The following is a 19955-nucleotide window of genomic DNA, read 5'->3' as shown; positions in this document are numbered from 1 at the left end:
CAAACACCGGCACAAGCAGCAGGGGTCTAGTGGGTGATTTATGAGGTGGGAATGCTTCTTTGAACTGGATGGTGGATGGGGGTTGCTGGGGAGGAACAGACGATGCTGGATTTGCTGAGGAGCTCTCCCAGTGGCCCAGGTGGTCCCAGCTGCTGGCTACTCCAAATGAAGTTCTCTCCTTCCATTCTCCCTCTCTCTCACTCACATACAAAGTCAACACACCAGAGAAGGCCATTTTTCTTTTATTTATTTCCCAGAAGAGCTCTTCCTTGCACTTTTCAGACACGATACAAAACAAGCAACAGAACTTTGTTTCATAGACAGAAACAGTTTGTTGGAGTATAAAGAGTTACTGGTGATCGTTACTGAAGAATGTCGGCTTATTCCAGGGGCACTTCAGTATTCCTGAGGAATAATCATTGATTTCTCCTTCCTTCCCACTGGGATAGTCTTAGCCATTAGTCACTGTTCCTGTAAAGCAAGAAGGCTTATATTATTAAAAAGCCATTTGGGTTCCTTACATGGAAGGTGCTGCAGGATGTAAAGCAAGTCACGGAGCTCTGCAACATTTCCAGAGGGCACGGGAACGTTTTCATTCTTTGCTAAAGCAAGAGGTTGTTTCTGGAGGAATGAAGCAGCTGTTTTCATGCCAGAAGCTTGCCATGTTTTCATCCTGATAAATCTGGCACTTCAAAAAGCTCCACATTATTGGTCAAGTTATTCACAGGCTGAAGAGAAATCAGGCTGAAATCAAAGCCACAAAGAGCAAGAGGAAAGGCTGTGTTTGCCTTCTTGTGTTCTTGCACATCAATATAAATCGACATTCCTAGCAAAGATTGTGAAGTTTGGGTGATAACACAGGCTAAATAACCTGAAAAACAGGATATTTTCCATTCTGCAAGGAAATCTAGGCTGTGCAATTCACAGCTGTAGCATTTTAAGCCTTGAAGTAATCGTGACATGTTGATTTTAAATTCTGCTGAAGTCACAGTGAAAACCACTTGGTCAAATTACTTAAAAACCCCTCAGAATATTCTTACCACAAATTAGAACTCTTCTGCACTTTAAGTATTGATTTGGTGGAGATGAATGGCTCCTGCACTGTGTTGGGGTTCCATGATGGAATTTCTAATCCATAGGATGGGCAGTGTGATGACCCGAGGTACAGCTGCAAAGTCACTCTGGCATCTCCTGGTTATTCAGTATCTTGGGAATCTCTCGTTCTGACTCAGGAGTCTGAATTCAGAACTTGATCCTGAGCAATTCCAACTGGGTGAAGGCCTCAGTAACCTGGTCTGACCTCACAGCTGACCCCCAAGACCTCCTTGAAGTCCTTTCCAACTCAAGTTCTCCTGTGATCCTGTGAACTTGACAGCCTCAGAAAACTAGAAATCATTTCAACCAAGTAATCTGTGTTACATCTCCCTCTAATAAAGCTGATTTCCTTGTAGATTCTATCATTTTGACAAGTTAGCATTTGAACAGAACTCGGTTTTCTAAAGGAAATCCTACGAAGTTCAGTTATAACAAATTTTTCTAAGAAAAAAACAGATGAGTGATAATGCAACAATATTTTCCATGTTCCTAACCAAGAGGAATGAAATAATTTTGTTGTAATAACCCTGGAGCCATTATCCATGACATGACATTTTGGAGGGAATTAATGACATTAACCATTAGATGGCTTCATCCCTATTTTCCCTCTCTCAGCCTCTTTGTGCCAGAGAAAGTGCACTGGAAACTATTTGTCTTGTGCCATGCAGGCATCTAAAGTGTCCTTCTAGTTACCTCATGGCTCCAAGGACTACCCTGCTCCAGATTAGTCCTTAATCTAAATAAAATCCCTTCCTAGAGTGACCAGACACTGTTTTCTGCTGTCCAACATCCCTAGGAACAAGCATCCTTGAATGAATAATGCTCTCTCAGAACATGTGAGCAGTGCATTTATCATTCACATCAAGCCAGACATGTCACCCCAGCTTTTTTTTTTTTTTTTTTGGAGACACAAACTGCAGGAACAACCTCAGGATGGTGTGGAGTACTAACACATTTTAATGTGAACAAATCTGGCCAGAAGCACCAGGCAAATATTGGATTTTGGGCAGTAGCTGATCAGTTACATCCAACTGTACTGCTCTCCAATGATTTTATTTGTTGGAGAATCTTATTATTTCCCTTTGATAGGCAGCTGGAGAGAATATTTGTAAGCAGGTGTGTGTGGTAGGGCTGCAGAGGCTGGCAAAAGTTCATCTGCCAGTAAATGGAAGGAGAAGCAGGCTCAGCTTGCAGGAAAAGCCTGGAAATCCCTGCAGGCCTCCTGCACCAGGCAGAGGAACGACACAGGAGGAATTTCTGCATTCCCTGTCCTGCATGAGAAGTTCCTGGCAGAACATTTGACCTCGGTACTTTGTGAAGTGCTAAAGTAACTGTAAATACATCCTCGTGGATGGATGTCTCTCCACCAGTGTCACTGAAATGATTTAACCAGGCCATGGCTTTGTGGAGAACACTCCTTTTGTTTCTTTTTTGGTTCCTTTCTTGTTTCTTTTTGTTTCCAGATGCCACGGTGATAAATTACCATGAGAACAGCCCCAACTCTGACACAGAAATTAAGAAAGTACTCATGGAGTTGGTTTGTGGACTGGTGCACTGCAGCCAGTTTGAGACTGCACAAATTATCCCTGCTAATTAATCTATTCTTAAAAATTTTACTTCAGCATGGTAAGATATTTTTAAATATTCAGTGTTAATACTGAACTCATTGAAATGATCCTCTTCCAAAACTGCTTACAGGGTACATTTTTTTTCCAAACTACTAGATTACTATGCAGACAAACAAGCTACAAAATTTACAAGTGATCAGTGTTTTCACATTGAAAAAAAAACCCAAAACCCAACAGAAGATTAAACAACACCTGGTGCTGGGCCAGTGTCAAACCACATTGATACTTACTTTTACAAATTTGCCATGGAGAAGATATGGAGATTGGAAGTCGTGTTGACAATTGGAATAAGCCATTCCTAACCCCATCCCTGACCCAAATGCAATAGGCCATGTCTTTCCTGTGGAACAGGCAAGCAGAGAGGAAAAAGTCAAGGAAAGTTGTTTGTTTTATATTGTTCTATAAGCACTAAGAAAGAACAAATGACTAGAAGATGCATTCTAAGCATTTTCAAGCTTTAAAATCCTCCAAACCAGCCCTCTACAGAAGAAAAGTAACACCAGTTTAGGATTGAACAGAGAGCAGCCTCTGAATTCAAGGTATTACTGAAAATGACTCTGATTTAAAGCACAGCTGAAGAACCAAGACCAGTTTTAAATCCCTGGTGAGGCATAAACTGATGTGCAGTTTATTGTGGATCCAGTGATTTGGCTCAGGGTCTCCTGCCATTCCAGGATTTGAGCTGAGCACAGGAGGAGCCCAGGGAGGTGCCATGGATAACAACCTCCTTACACAACAGCTAAAAGTTTTGGGAGCTCCATTTCAACGGAAAAGACAGGACAAACAATGGAAGAATTGCTCTAATAAGCTGATTAACTTTTATGTGCCTCTAAGACTTTTAACTGTACCTACAGCAGATGGAAAGTGGGAAGCCAGGCAGCCAAGATTAATGCAGTGTACTTACTTTTGAAGAAGATGACTGAGAAAACAATTCCTAATCCAAATCCAGCACCTGTAAGAAGAAATGCAGTGGGTGAGGATAAAGATAAAGCAAAGTAATGGGAAATTATTTAGCTCTTTACAGTAATTCTTTATTCTAACTCAGGAATATCAGACTATGACTATCCAACTATATGTTATTCCAGCATACTAAACCAGAGAGTTCTTACATAACAAATCTGAAAAAAAACCAATTCTTGTTTTCTTAAGTAACTGTAAGCAGCTAATTCAGATTAAAATCCCTACATATGTAATAAGTATTTTATCAGAAATATCTGGGAAACAAACCAGACTCTAATCCCAGGGAAAGTTCCTGAATTTCTGTCACCATCCACAATGTGAAATTAAAATTTATTTGGCTCATTGTCAGCAAATGAGAAACATTTAAATGAAAACTTATTGTGTCCTTGAGCTTCAGATTCTGCAGATGAATATCTCATTGTATTTCATTTATCTCACTGCTTTAACTGCTTCAATGTGTGTCCTGAGGGCAGCAGAACTTTGAAGCTTTGTGTTACCCTATACCTTACAAAGAAAGCTCCAGGCTGCTTATCTTTCACATCCACAACATTCATTATGGAGGATATTTAAACACATTAGGAGGGAATGATTTTTCACATCCTTATACTATACAGAGAAATAACTGCAGCAGTTGAAACAAAATTAGTCAGTGCCACTAAAAACCTCGGCATATTTAAAAATTATTTTTTGCTTTCCTTGGGAGGTGAGCTTATGATTTTGTGCAAGATGTCAGGCAAGTCTGCAAAACTCCTCTCAGGACCCAATAAATATCACAGTGGAAACTTGCAGCTGAGTGGGCAAATTCTACCTTTAATTATGTCCACTGAAGAGAAGAATTTTAGATAAGGCACAGAAGTACAAAAGTTTGAAAAAAGAAGAAAAAAACCATCAGTCATGCATATGCTCATTAAAACAAACAAACCAACAGCTTCAGGTTCATTTTGCAGCAAACACATCCTGTTATAGGTTTCAACTTTCTCCTTTCGATATGAGAAATTAAATATTATGAGTTTATTAATTAAAATACATCCTTTTTTTATATTCCTAAAAGCACACAATCCTGTTGAATGCATTAGTAAGTGGGTTGAGTCCAGAACAATGCCAAGGAATCCTCTACCCTCGTGGCATATAGGATGATGTTGCTTTTTTTTTAAGTTTCCTTGTGCTCTTCAAAATCTTTTCCTTGTACATTGATAGTTTCCACTGAAGAACAGATGACTCAAAAAATACTGACATCCTCAGTACATTAGGATGCACCACCTCATACCTAAATTAAGCATCCCACATTTTTTTGTTGGTTATAAACACATGAATATTAGGAGAGAGGAGAGCAAACACGATCTGAGCAAACCCCCTCACGTTCACTCTCTATTAGGACTTTCTGTATTTCCTGAGAGCTGAAAATGGGAGTTGGTTTGAAAACCCTCTTGATTTTACTACAGATTTCCACTTGTGCCAGAGGTAACTACTTTACCAGGTCATTACAACTTTGGAGTAGGCTTACAAAACATGCAGGAAGAGCTCTGACCGCCCGCCAAGCCATCCTGACATAACTCCCCCAGACATTTCTGAGCGCTGTGTGGAAGGTCAGCTCCTCACTGGAATCATTTGCACAGCTAAGGGAAAGTCTGGGATGCTCAGATGTCTGCTCAGAGCAGCAGGGTTTTTGTGCTCTCAGCAAGGCAGTAAGAGACACTCCTTGGAGCAGCTCCTTCAGACTTATGGACTGAGCACTGGAAGAGACATCAGGTCTCTCTCAGAGCCACAGCTCACCCCTGTAATCCCCCCAGCCCCTCCCAACACAGCTTTCCTGCTGTACCTTTGCTACAGTCCAGTGTTTATGCCATTAGGGATAATTATTATCTTCCAGAATCCATCCTGTTTGGGAGGAACTGGCTCCTCTGCCAGCCCCTTCCTACAGCCTGTAGTTGAGCTGGTTTGGGCTGTTGTGTTTCAGGGGGGATTCTCTCTGTTCAGAAACACCAGGACTGTCTCAAGTGGCCAGTTCTGCCATGAGGGAGTGAGCCAGTCCTACATTTCCTGTCCCTGGGAAGATCCCCTCTGCCAATCCAAACAGTTTAGCTAATCAATGAGAAATTATTTACAGGATGACAAATTCTGCATCATCTCAATGCATGGCCTGGGCAGTTTCTAATGTCACCACATTTTCCATGTTACCACTCAAACCCACATTCTTCTCACCAGCCTGGTGGTGAACTGCTTCCTGTCTTCTCTTAACACAACCCTGCACTAAGGAAGCAGCTATAATTAATACAGTTTCTTTCCATTTACTTCCAGAAATTATCATTATCTCGTCACCTCCTTCAGATGTTCTCTCACATTACAGCCCCTCTCTAAGGGCTGCACTCACATGCCATCAATGCTGCTTCCTGTTGGCCATGGGGGAAGCTACAGGATACACTTAAAAGGTGAAAAATTTATTATTTATGTCAACTGCAATTCAGCCTAAGCCTAAAACACAAACTAGGCCTTCCCCCACACCAGCACCGCTGTTAAACAGATGTGGTCCAGCATGACTGACTTAGGAAAAACCCTGTCTTAAGACAGCCTTTTCTGAAGCAGCTCATTTGATTGCTCTTCTTCATGCAAATGCATTTTTGTGCAATTTTAGAGGCTATCATTGCACTTTATCCCATCTGTAAGGAGTCTACAGTGACAGTAAGCACAGAAAAATGATGGGAACACAGCTAAGACTTTGCCTTAAGTAATGAAAATGCTACAGAGAAGTGAATGAGGAGATCTGACAGCTTCTGGCCTTCTGTGCAAGAAGGCAATTTGAGAAACAAAGCCAATAAAATACCTTGGGTTTCCTCATGTCACAGGCAGCTCGGGTCACTCCTCTCCTGACTGAGGCACAGACTACAGCCAGTGCTCAAAACCATTGTGATCTCAGCACCCTGTGCACAGAAACACCAGCTCTGCCCCTCACACCAGCCACTGCAAGTACAGCATTTGCTCTTTTCTACTTGGTCTGAACAGTTCAAAGTTGGTTTTAACTTGAAATCAGAACCTTCAGCTACATTTAATTCCTCAGCCCGTCTGGTTAAGAACTTCTTTCTGTGGGAAGTTTGTCACTCATCTTCATTCCACTAGAAAGTATTTGTGGTTATGTGGTCATTTCCTTTGTCTCCAGGACCAAGGGGGAGCAAAACCATCTTGCCTCGGGAGCAAAGCAATGCATTTCACTTTAATTCTATATAAAGTTACACCAGAGATAAACAATGGCAGAGCTGATGATGAGTTTTACAGGTTTAAAGTTCTCACATGCTCCATTTCCTCTTAAAGAGGCAACATGTCACTTCAAAGAGCAGCCCACCTGAGCAGGGGACGCTCCAGCTGTTCCTCCTAAAGATCAGCACCTCTAGGCCAGGCTTTAACTTCATAACAATAAAACATGAAAGGTTTATCTTACAATAAAAACAAAGGAACATGGAAAAGCAAAGGGCTTGATCCACACCAGGCACATTTTCCCTCCCTTTCTTGCATGACCGACTCTTCAGAGGAAAAGGCCACAGGAAGGAGTACAACTCATTTTTCACCTTCTCTGACAGTTTCAAATGTTTAACTAGAAAAACAGCCTCTTCCACCCCACATCCATCACTTCAGCCTAAACTCATTTACAGTGTCACCAGGGGACAGGACACTTGTGTGGACACCTCAGCCCTGCTCCCCACTACGCGTCCCAGCCACACAGAGCGTCCCAGCCACACGGAATTGGCGTCAGGCAGCAAGCCCAGGCACCACAACTTTTTCTTTCTGCTTTTTCTGCCTCTTCCACCTTCCAAGAAAAACGTCCCGGTACCTCCAATCAATCTAACACGCAGGAGAGCACGCGCTGTATGCTCAACAGGACGTCATAAAAGTGTCTCAGAGAGAAACACAAATCTTCAGGATGGGCTCCTGCCCCGTAAGAACATCTGGGAAAAGCTTTTTCTATAAATTTAATCAACAGTCGCTCTAACAGTGATACTACACGGTTCTTTCCTAGGCTACCCAAGTAGCTACAGGCTGAGGCAGCTACTAACACAGCCACACCTAGATGTGTTTTGCTTCAATAACTTGAAACTTAAAATAGAAGGATTAAAATATGCCCATTGACATCTGGCAGATGTGTTGCTGTTACTATAGCAGCTGGAAGGTTTTCAATTACTTAATCCCAAAACGAAAACTATTCTTTTCCTTTGCCATTCCACACACATTAATACAAAACTGAGAGCTTCAGCCTCCAATCCCACTCTGACAAGATACATAAAGAATTGCCTTGCAAAAATGTGGAGGGAAGTTGCCTTCACACACCAGGGCCTTCACAGGGCAGCACTTGGGGCCAGTCAGAAATCCGAGACCATGAAATCACTTATTTACAGAGAGAATTAATTTTAAGCAGACTCTTTGCAAGGTCTTAGTGGCAGGAATCAGATTTTCTTCAAACACCAACTTTGAAGCTTTCATTCCCATCTCCCCTGTGGTGTGGATTGTTTGTAGAGCAGACAGAAAAATGAGCACAGACACTAGAAGAAAACACAGTGAAATTACATACCAAGTGCTCAAGAAAGAAGCAGAAAAAAGAGAGTTTTGTTTTATACTCGCATCTGACTGCAGTAACAGAGAAAAACTGAAATAACAAAATATTAATATCCAAATATCATAATAATCAAAAATCCTGACATGCTTTCAGGGTCAGGTCAAGCACTGCTCGAAGGCAAACCCTGGGTAAACATCAGCACAGTTGTAGAGACACGGAGAGCAGCACAAAGGGCCCGTGATGTCCCAGGGAACCACGGTGACACTGGACCAGAAACTTCAACCTCCCACCACAGACTGGTGAATGAACTGGGACACCTGAGGGCACAAACGTTTTCTCCCTCTAAAAGGGGAAGAGGAGAGGATTGGAAGCTGCTCTATGATGAGATAGTGCAAGTTCCCTGTGAAGTTGGGGAGGCCCAACACAGATTTCCCAGAGAAGCTGTGGCTGCTCCTGGATCCCTGGCAGTGTCCAAGGCCAGGCTGGATGGGTGGAGTGGTGGAAGATGTCCTTACCATGGCAGAGGTGGGACTGGATGAGCTTTAAGATGCCTTCCACCCCAAACTTCATCCTGGGATTCTGTGCTTAGTGTTGCACCAAGCTTTTAGACAAATCAGGGCTGTGCTTGCTTTAGAAGCTCCTGTTTAAGAAATCAGCAATATTCTCAGAAAATACCCCTCTGACAGGAATCTTTACTCTGTCTTACTGCAATTATACTTTGTCTTACTGCAATTACATGTTCTGCTAATAAAAACATTGCTGAAAAGAAAGATTTAGCAGGAGTAAACACACCACACTCAGGGCTTTTGCAGCCCAGCTCTGAGTGTTGGCAATGCTGCTGCTTCACACCCACCCAGCACAGGCTGGCCAGCACTGACGTCTGCTGGCCCAGCTCAGAAACAAAGGTAACAGAGAGCAAGAAGAGTTTCAGGGGCATCTCACTGGCAAGAATGAAGAGAAAAGCAGCCTGATCTTCTCAAACCTCTTGCTATTATAACCAAGGATTTTCTCAGAAAACTGTTTCTGATATAAAAAAAACAACAAAGTCTTGTTCACACCTACTGCTGTAACTTCTCAAGGAACAAACTTCAGGATATCACCTGGCTACAGTCCCTTTCCCCTGGGCACTGCCACCTCCAAAAAAGGCAGAGCTGGCATCTTATCGATGCACTGCTGCAGAGGCTCAGGAAGTCAGGGCATTTTGGGCTCATTTCCTGTGAGGCAGAGTTGAGGAGGTCTGGAGGTTTGCAAAGGCTGCAGATGGACTGGCACAGCTGGTGGGGCACACCCCAGCAGGACACAATGCAGTTAGGAGACCTCGATTCCTAAAGAGTTTCCTGTCTTTTCCTTCCAACAGAAGATAATACCCTCTTAATTTGTAAATGGACATTGTATTCTGAGCTCTGCTAGCATTATAACTAAATATTGCTGTTAGATTTTGGACTAAAAGCCTACTCTCAGAACAGCACTTGCCCACCTCTTCCAAGGAAAACATTTTTTGCTGCCTGAGCCATGAGCAGTTCATATTTACACTGGTCTGCTGCAAGACACAACTAGTAGAGCTGGATCTTCTGTACCACCAGGAAAAATAACTTGGGGTTCTAACAAAGCTCACACAACAATGCAGCTGTGTGTGCACATAATATCCATGTTCTCCAGCACTAAAAACAAACCCCCAAAGGAGTTTGGAACAAGCCTTCTGGCCTGGTAGCTAAGACTGGATGGTCACTGCCAAGGAAAAAAAAAAAACACTTCAAAACAAGAATTTCAGGATTTTTGTATATTTAGACAAAGTCTAATCCAGTTTTCAGAAAGTGTAATCAAGTTTTATCATTATATAGGCTGACTTTATCCTATTCATAACCATGTGAAGGATTATTTAAAAATAGTGACATTGCAATCCATACAATGGTTCTTTCTGAAATATCCAATCTGTGGAATGACACAAACAATACAATTTCATCCTAGCCATTAACAGAATATTCAAACAGGCCAGATGATGAAAGGCAGAAGAAATAATGTTAACAGTTGCAGGAGAATTCAAAGCACCCTTTTCTCTTAAAAAAAAAAAAAATCCCTATTAAATGGAAATTAGAAGCATTTTATTTTCAGATGTCAAAACAGAGGATTAGAGGGAAATGAAATCACTGCACTGGGTTATTTACAAGCTTCCAGGCTGAATTTTGGTCAATCACAGACATACATAAAACATTTCTCTCCTGCAAAAAAAATTAACTTCAACACAGCAACTTCACGCACACAAGTCATGAAGAAAACAGCTTCCCTAGGATTACCTTCCAGTATCAGGGAAATTACAACATACAACTCATTTAAAACAGCTTCAAAACAAGACATGCAGGCACATAAACCTCCCTCTCTTCCACACTTGCTCTTTATTGCCTCTCTGTCCCTGCAAACTGCACATAATAATAATAATTTGTCCAAAATTATAGCCTTTCAGAAAAAAAAAACAACACCTCTGTCAATCTTTTGTGAGTAATTGTCTTTCCAAATAAACAGCCATGAACTATCCATCAGTTAAACAAACAAACCAACCCTTTGAACAGCGTTTGGAGCCTGCAGGATGGAGGAAGACCACAGCAGTTTTTACTTCATCACCCCTCCTCTGCAGAGCTCTACTGAAGAAAAGGAAGAAATGGCTGTGAAGGACACAGGAGTTAAAGAAGGGAAGGAAAAGAAAGCCATGCTAGTTCAAGTCTCTTGTTTCCACACTCCAAACAAACAAAGTTTTCTGTAAGAAAGTAACAAGTAGTTTGTCAGCATGGCAATCAGTATCAGAATGAAAAAAAAGGAACAAAGTTATATTATTTAAATGACTACCTGGGTGAAAAGGCCTGAGGATGGTGCAAAGGCAGAGGCAGCAGGACTGGATTGCCCATCAGAAAAACCCTGGTGAGTTAACAAAGCACAACCCAGTCCCTGCACACAAACACTGTGCTCACAACTACATCTGGAATGGAAGAGGAACAAAACCACCTGGATACAGCCTCATCATTAGCAAAATAAATAAATATCATCCGAATAAAAACGAGGTTACCACAAGCTCCACTTAACAATGGCTCAATGTTCTGCACAGGCATGAAAAGGTTTACTGACTCTTTGAAATTAAATACTGTCCTAACAACGCCTGACAACATCCTCTGTTTGGAACTAACAGGAAAAAGTTAATACTCAATTACAAGATCCACACAGGTAGTGACCAAGAGCTTGAAAACATAATACAGCATTTCAAAAGATGCAGCAAAAGATAAATATTTATTTTGGAAGTTTTAGTGGCAGGAGATCAAGTTTTTTCAGGAGCCTGGTCTCCACCTAAAACAGTATTGCACAACTGCAAACAGAGCTGAGGACAGACTTAGTGGGAATCCTGATGGGTTAAGGACAGACTGCACAGTCCCAGCTGGAATTTAAACCACATTTTTGCTAATAAAGCCAGCCTGAGAGCTCTACCTCCCCTTCTTCCCCTTTTCTGTTTCCCATGTTCCACCAGCCCTCAAACTAATCCACAGGAGTTATCTGTCTGCAGTTCTCAAAGACACTAGGAAATGTCAGGCATGCAAGGCTGCAGAAATTCAGTGTTTTCCTTTATTTAATGAGTCTGGAATGGGAAAATACTGGGCTAATCACAATGTTTGTTTTTCCCCAGCCAGTAGCTGGGAAGATCTCCCTGGCTGTAGCATTTGGGAAGGATGTAAAGGAGCATTTGGGAAGGAAATTGTGGCCACCAAAGGAAAAAGACTGACAAAAAAAGGCATTTACCAAATCCTGTATCCCACGTAACAACTAAATCCTCAAGTAAAAAAGTTCATTTTCTTTCCTTCTTTCCAGTACAACAACCACCCTTGATAATTTATTGGAACTCCAGTAAACTTTTCAGTAATATTACAAAACAAATCAACACAACCACTCACAGTTTTAATGTCCCTGCAAAGAAAACAATCATTCCCACTGGAAAAATCTGTGTTGTCAGCACACAGTTCATGCAGGAGGTTACCAGTACAAACGCTTCAGTTCCTGATCAATTGTAAAAGCACACTAAGCAGGGAAGTGCCCTCACACCTGAAGGGAAACCCATGCCTGAGCCCATCCCACTGGCTTTGGTGCAAAGATAAAGAGATGCAGCACATTTTTTGGGCAATCTAAAGAAAAACATGAATTTGACTGAGATCTCTACTCAGCATCCTCGTGAAGCCAACACTGGGAATCCTGGGACTGAAGCACAAGGCAAAGCAGGTTCTCTTTCTTCTGTTGCCGCTTTAGGGTGGAAGAAAACACCCAATCAAAACAAAAGGCCTTCTGCAGAGTCAGGAGTGAAGGTGACAGACACCGAGCTAAGTGGTCCACACACACCTGAGGGATCTGGGCAAGCTGGGGGAGTGGCCCATGGCAATCCCATGAGGTTTAACAAGAGCAGGTGCTGGTGCTGCACATGGGTCAGGACAACCCCCAAGCTCTGTCTAGGCTGAGGGATGAAGAGATGGGGAGCAGCCCCAGGGAGAAGGACCTGGGGGTGCTGGTGGCTGAGAGCTGGATATGAGCCAGCCCAGAAACTCCCTGTGCTGATCCCCCAGTGTGGGCAGCAGGAAAGGGGGATCCTGACCCTCTGCCCCAGCACAGCAAGGACCTGGAGCTGCTGGAGCCAGGCCAAAAGAGGCACCAGGATGATCAGAGGGATGGAGCAGCTCTGCTGGGAGGAAAGGCTGAGAGAATTGGGATTGTTCAGCCTGGAAAAAAGAAGGTTTTGGGGTGACCTCATTGCAGCCTTCCAGTGCCTGAAGGGAGTTGGCAGGAAAGAGGGGAAAGAAACTGTTTGCAAGGGCCTGGAGAGACAGGACAAAGGGGAATGGCTTCCCAATGACAGAGGAAGGATATGGGTGGATAATGGGAAAAAATTCTTCCCTGTGAGGGTGGGCAGGCCCTGGCACAGATTTCCCAGAGCAGCTGTGGCTGTCCCATCCCTGGATGTGGATGTCCAACCAAGGCCAGGTTGGACAGGGCTTGGAGCAGCCTGGGACAGCTGAAGGTGTCCCTGCCCATGGCAGGGGTGGGACTGAGTGAGTTTTAAGGTCCCTTCCAGCACAAACCAGCCTGAGATTGTGTGAAATCAACCTTGTATCCACTCCTTTCAGCCTCCAGGGCAGAGGATGTACAGGATTCTGACATGTACAGCTGCAGTGTGGAACAAGTTCTTGTTTATAATTTGGCATACTTAATATTTTATGATAAAGCAACCAATGCTATGGAAACATAAACACATCCAGATATGTTTGTCAGACAAACCTGAATAGAATTTCATAAGGAAAAACACTGCTCTGGAGCACTCGACACTTTTCAAAGGTCTGTTATAAACAATGGAAGTTTCAGTTTACTTAGAATTATTAAACATCTTTTCTAATGGAAAAGTATTAGGCAACCAAAACCCCCGAGTTCCTCCTCATCAGCTTCCAAGCACAAGGCCACTGCAGCAACAAGAAATAAACATTCACATTTCCCAGCTATTATTTATGGTTCTAAAAGAGACATCTGCACCAACAGGGAAAGAATATCTTCTGTGTCAGACACTGCATTTCTCGCTTTACACACCACATTTCAAGATTTGGCTTTGTAAACACATTTTGTGAAGCCAAAAGCTCTGCCTGGTGTCGCTTTGCAGCCGGTCACAGAGCGAGCACGGCGCTGCCACCACCACCCCTAAAACTCACAGTATTCAGTAGAACCATTCAAACCAGTGAATGTTTTGCCGCAGAAAACTGAGGCACGTGCATAACTCTCACTCTACGGGCAAATAAATACGGAAAAACCCAACAGAACCGTTCTGCTAGTCGATGAAAAAAAGAAGAGCTCCAGGGCTGGGACACGGACGGCGCTTCTCAATGTCACACTCCACACGCGGTACCGAGTGACACGTGCCAAAGCCCTCAGCGTGTCACGCTGCCTATTGCTTTTAATAAACGCAGCCCCCCTGGCACACGGAGTGATGTGAACAGCTCTGCACACACCGATTTCAAACCCACCGCCGCAGCAAAGCCGAAGGCGGACGAGGTCGTGGCACGCCAGGAGCCGGTTGTGCCTGCCCGCCGCTCATTCAATCCTCCCAGATTTCATACGGAGCCCAGATTTCCCACGGAAACCTCTTCCCTTCAACACAGGGAGTAACCAGAGGCCAAACACGCCCGGACCGCGGTAAGCCGGGGCCGGGCCGGGGCGCAGAGCTGGGAGCGGGCCCGGCGGGGGTCCGAGCCCGCGGCCAAGGTCACCTTGCCAGGCCCGGGGCCGCCGGCTTTACCCGACGCCGGGGGCAGCCATGAGGGCGGATCCTCCGGACACCCTGAGCCCCTCCCGGGCTCACAACCGCTCTGAGGAGAACCTGGGGCGAGTGGGGACAGTGGGCCCCGCGCCGCGGGGACACGCCGGCGGCCGCTCTCCCCGGTTCGGGGGGCCCGGGGGACCACCACCGCTCTTCCCCGGGCCCTCCCGCTCCGCCGTGCCCATGCCGCCCTTACCCAGCTTGACGGCGGAGTCCGCCACACACCGGTCCCACTTCCTACCCAGGTCGCCCTCCGACGCCATCTTGCCCGTCCCCTCACCTCCTCCCCCGCGCAACTCTCGCGAGACCAGGTGCTCCACCTATCGCCCGCGCCGGCAGGTCTCGCGAGATTTCGCCGTCGTTGCCAAGGTAACCGACGGGCGGGCGTCATGGCCGCCGCGCCCGACCTTGGGCCCAGCCCAAAATCCCCTTTTTCCTCATAGGATCCGGCCCAAAACGCCGTTTTCCCCCGTAAGACCGGGCTCGCCACGTCCCCAGCCCGTCCCGGGCTCCATCTCTCCGTCTAGAGCTCCCGCTGTGTCCTTGTTTGCCCTCGTCTCCCTCAGCCTATGGCAGCATCCCTACCTCCTCGCAGGCGCCCGGGTTGGGCCCGCGCCCGCCGCCCCCCTGCCCGCAGGGCTCTCGCCTCATCCATGGTAAGAGCCGAGCTGTGCTGCAGGGCCAAGCTTCTCACTGCAGCGTTGGGTACATCACTGGACACTCACTCCCGTGTAGGTTTTCCTTGGCCATGATCCTGCATCCTACACAGCTCCTGCAGCAGCTCTGGAGGGAGAACTTTCCGTGAGGGGGGCAGAGCGCTGGAACAGGTGCCCAGGGGGGGTTTGGAGTCTCCCTGGCTGGAGACATTCCAAACCCACCTGGATGCATTCCTGTGTCACCTTCTCCAGGTGTCCCTGCCTTGGCAGGGAGGTTGAAACGAATGATTTCCAGAAAGCCCTTCCAACCCTAATAATTCTGTGTTTTTTACTGTCTGGCCTCAGCTGCTCTTCAGGGCCTGAAATGAGATACAAGTATGTGACAGCTCTTGTCAATCCCTATCAATATCCCAGGAATCACCTAATTTTAAGAGCAGCCTGGGCTCCCACACTCTTGTTTATTTGAGAAAAGGAGCCGAATAATCTCAGCAAGATCATTCTGTCACATTCAAGAAGTTAATCCACACGATAGGATGACAGTGAGAATCACAGAATTGCAGAATGCTTTGGGTTGGGAGGAATATTAAAGTTAATTCAGTTCCACTCCCTGCCCTGGGCAGGGACACCTTCCCCTATCCCAGGTTGTTCCAAGCCTAATCCAACCTGGATTTGGACACTTCCAGGGATCCAGGGGCAGCCACAGCTTTTCTGGGCACCTGTGCCAGGGCCTGCCCACCCTCACAGGGAAGGATTTCACTCTTGTACATATACATATACATATACATATACATATACATATACATATACATATACATATACATATACATATACATATACATATACATATACATATACATATATATTTCCTAATTTTAGAGGTTGTGGGAAGGGTTCCCACTGACTTCTGGGGCTTCAGCCCATCCTGCAGCGTGCTGCAGCTTTGTGGAGCCAGCAACGTAACTGTGAATGTCTCCAAACCTACTATAATGAATTTTGTGCTGCAAATGGTGTGTAGGCTGCCTAGAAGGCATTCTCCAGAAACCTTGAAGAAAAAAAAACCCAGGGTGTTTGTCAAGTACTAATGTCCTCGTTCACACTGTGAGGCAATTTTTAGCTGTGATTACTTGTTTTGATTTCTTCAAGTTCTGGCAATTTTCTTTATCGAGGTGGAGGAGGCTCTGCTGCTTCATAAAACTGGAAGTTCTTTCACAAGTCAGTTGCTAAAGGCATAAACAGAAGTGAAAACTTCTTGAAGTTGGCAAAAGTTTCATTAAGTTGTTGGTTTAAGTCTTTCATTTATTTTAAAAGTACAACTGGTTTTGATCTAGAGTCACGGTGAAGATTTTTAATTGATTTGGTTCAACTCCTTCACATATCACAATCACAATTAACCATTATTTTCTCTTCCTTATAAAATCTAAATGGCTTTTAAAAACTTATCTTAAGAGGCACATGGTTAAACTGAGCCCCTGAAGGTTCAAGAGGTTTCCCTGGAGAAGACAGCCCTTGTTCTGTAAGGGGATCTTCCTTTTCTCTTCCTCCCCCTGCAATTTGCTCAAATCAGTCTGCATTGCTGCATAGTTGGTATCCAAAATAGAACCACGCATCGAGTTACTTATAAAAATACCAACATGATCCAGCAGTTTTTTCCCTGAGTAGCTACAGAAGAGCTTTTCTGAAACCACTGCCCCAGCGGTGCCAGCTCCACCCTCCCATTTCCAAACAGCTCTGGAAAACATCAAGAGGGGAAAAAAGATAACTTGAAGCCTCCAAAATAATTCTTTAATTTTCATCCCAAAAAAATTAAATTCCAGAAGGCAGTGTTTAAAACCAACCCAGAAATGTGGTCTTCTGTTGGCAAAAACATATGCTGAGTGCAGGCCAGTGTAGTCTCACTTCACACTTACTCATTTTCAGGCTGTTGGGCTCCCTGGAAAACGCTGTTTTTTGGGATGGAGGAAGCAGTGGTGAGCAGCTGGATTGTGAGGCACTTCATAAAGGGTTTTGTGGCTGCGTCTCAATGTATCCTGACAGCCTCACCTCAGGACCTGGTGCATTAAACCCTTTCCAAGGGGATGGAATAGTTCAGGGTAATTGTTTTGAACGTTCAGCTTCCTTTGGAGAAATCACTGCTGCTTTTAAATCCCAGAGTCACTGAGTGATCAGAGGGGGCTCTGGAAAACGTTATCCATTAAGGATCTAGAGCACATTCTCTGTACCCCTTCCCCACCCCAGGGAAAAATGAAGGCAGGAGGGAATGTGTCCAAAGACAGGCTTTTCTCTCCATTGCTATAGTTACTTGGCAGTTAGACCCTCGCAGTGTAATATCAAGTATTTATTATTGTGGGACTCCAAGGTGATGTTTAGAACGTGCAGTTTTGAAAAAGCTTTTTTTTTTTTGCATTTTACAGCCCAGCATGTGCTATCCCAGGATTCCTTCCCTCCCTTCTCCCCTCGTGCTCTCCTCTCCTTTCTTTCCAGTAAATAAGTGTATGAATAAATGGAGGAAATGAAGCCAGAAAGCTTCAAAATGAGCCCTGTATTTCTCTGGTGGAAGTCAGCTTCTAGTTGAAGTAGGTTCAGACCTCATGTCCCCGGTTTTGTTAACAATATTCCCGACTGAGCTGTGTGTGGAATTAAGCACTGCTCACTAGGAGTTAGACACTGCTTAGGTTTTCAGCAGAAAGCTATCAGATAGGGCAGAGGCAGGACTGGGGATCTCAGGTGAATAATAATTATTATTCTTCAAAATTGCTGCTTCCCTGGTGTCTAGTGGAAGATCCATGCAGAGGATCCAATGCTGGCTCCAGTTCTGGGAGCCTCACCACAAGAAGATGGGGCTGGAGTATGTCCAGGGAAAGGAATGGAGCTGGGGAAGGGTTTGGAGCACCAGGAGAGGCTGAGGGAGCTGGGAAAGGGGCTCAGCCTGGAGAAAAGGGGGCTCAGGGGGAATTTCTGGCTCTGCACAACTCCCTGACAGGAGGGGACAGCCGGGGGGATCGGGATTTCTCCCAGGGAACAGGGACAGGAGGAGAGGGAACGGCCTCAGGCTGGGCCAGGGGAGGCTCAGGGTGGATATCAGAGGAATTTCCCCATGGAAAGGGAGCTGAGGCCTTGGAAGGGGCTGCCTGGGGAGGTTTGGAGTCTCCATCCCTGGAGGTGTCCCAGGAAGGGCTGGATGTGGCACCCAGTGCTGGGGACAAGGTGGGGATTGGTCACAGCTTGGACTCCATGGACTGGGAGGGCTTTTCCAAGGATTCAATGGTTCCATAGCTGCACTTGGAGGTGAGGAGCTCCTCTGGAACTGCACCAGCCAGAATTCAAACCCTTTTCAAGAGAACAGCCTTCCTTTCAACTGTTACCTCTGGCTTGTCCATAGAGCAGGATGACTTTTGGCTCAAAAGTTCCCAGCAAGTTTTGTTGGTTTTTTTTAAATCTTGAACCTTCCCCAGCATGAGAATATCACCTCTTATCCTATTTTTTCAAAGAGTCCTAAAGCATCCCTTGTGTCATTTCCCCACTGGATACTGATACACTCTTGCTCTTCTCTTTTCCAAAGAATACACATGCAGCTTCTCCCATAGATTTAAATAACATGAATCACATCCCACACATATATTTTTAATTTGTTTTTCTGCCAAGATCTGCACAGGAAGGCAGCAGTGTAGGAGTTATCTGCTTGTAATGGTTGACACAGCCTCGGTGTGGGCCCCCACTCCCTGTTTCCTGTACTTCCAGAACAATTCTTTCACGTTACAGAGAGCTCAAGACCTGGCTGGGAACCTCCAACTCTCCACTCAGGTGTGTTGGGTTTTTCCTCCAAACATAAGCCACCTTCACCAACAGACACTGATGTTTCTTTCTCCCTTTGAAAACCTTTTAGCTATCCAAGCAACAACAGCAACAAAAAAAGCTCTGAGGAGAAAGAAACCCCTCCTCAGCAGGATTTTGCCCTGAAATGGGAAAAGCGCCAGCGACTCCATTAAGCCTCCTGTGCTGTCCTTATTGATTTTATGTGGACGGCAGTCGGATGCTATGGGGTGAACAATCCTCTGAGGCTGGCCTGACTTGCATTAGGAGGGACAGCTTGTGCTGCAGTCAAACATCCCCCAGGCTTTCCATGGGGGAATCACATCCACGTTAATTAGCACGTTCTGGGCCTGTGCTGATGGATTTCCACGCCACTTTGGTTGGATTCAGTGCGTGGTGCTGCTGCTTCCAGCTGTCAGGTATGGCTGGTTGAAGCAGAACTTGGAAAAATGTGGGACAAGATGTGTCACAGCTCGCTGTGCTAACTCTAAGCTGCTTTTGCCATGGACATGAAGTTTGCCCCAAAAATCTCAGCAGGAAAGCACTTGCATGGAAACACTGACCTGAGTTTTTGCCAACTCTGAAATTCCAGGCAAAAGCAATGCTCTGACATTCCATGTCTTTATTTTCTGTGTACTATTTCATGATCATTTTTTAGAATAGCAGAGAGAAAAAAACTCCTTGTGCTGTATTGATGAGGTTTTCTAAGGAATAAGCCCATAAAAAAGTGCTATTTTTCAGCCTTTTAGTATGTTTTTCCATTCGTCCATGTCTCTGGCTAATTCTATACAGATTCTAACCACTGAACCGTGACCATTGTATTAAGAAAGAATCCAGGCAGGCCCTTACAATTCTTTTGGCTGGTATATTAGCAGGCTTCAAATGAAGTGCAACGTGTCAAGGAAAAAGTAAGGGAATGGAAATTTTTGTTTCTT

The 19955-nt window shown here is 44.9% G+C and overlaps 1 protein-coding gene across 1 annotated transcript; it reads right to left on the bottom strand.

Annotated features, from left to right (window-relative positions):
• Positions 1 to 226: 226 nt before the first annotated feature.
• MICOS10 (mitochondrial contact site and cristae organizing system subunit 10) lies at positions 227 to 14859 on the bottom strand. The gene is made up of 4 exons (XM_005528259.3): positions 14751 to 14859; positions 3628 to 3675; positions 2954 to 3063; positions 227 to 471 (listed from the first exon to the last, which is right to left on the bottom strand). The coding sequence occupies exons 1-4, from the start codon at positions 14815 to 14817 to the stop codon at positions 463 to 465; spliced, it is 234 nt and encodes a 77-aa protein (XP_005528316.1). The 5' UTR covers positions 14818 to 14859; the 3' UTR covers positions 227 to 462.
• Positions 14860 to 19955: the final 5096 nt, after the last annotated feature.

Source organism: Pseudopodoces humilis, chromosome 24 (assembly GCF_049639895.1).
Source record: "Pseudopodoces humilis isolate 2021_Gansu_Grassland_sample_001 chromosome 24, ASM4963989v1, whole genome shotgun sequence".
NCBI lineage: Eukaryota > Metazoa > Chordata > Aves > Passeriformes > Paridae > Pseudopodoces > Pseudopodoces humilis.
The sequence above is the reverse complement of the archived record's forward strand: the minus strand, read 5'-3'. Positions and strand labels throughout refer to the sequence as shown.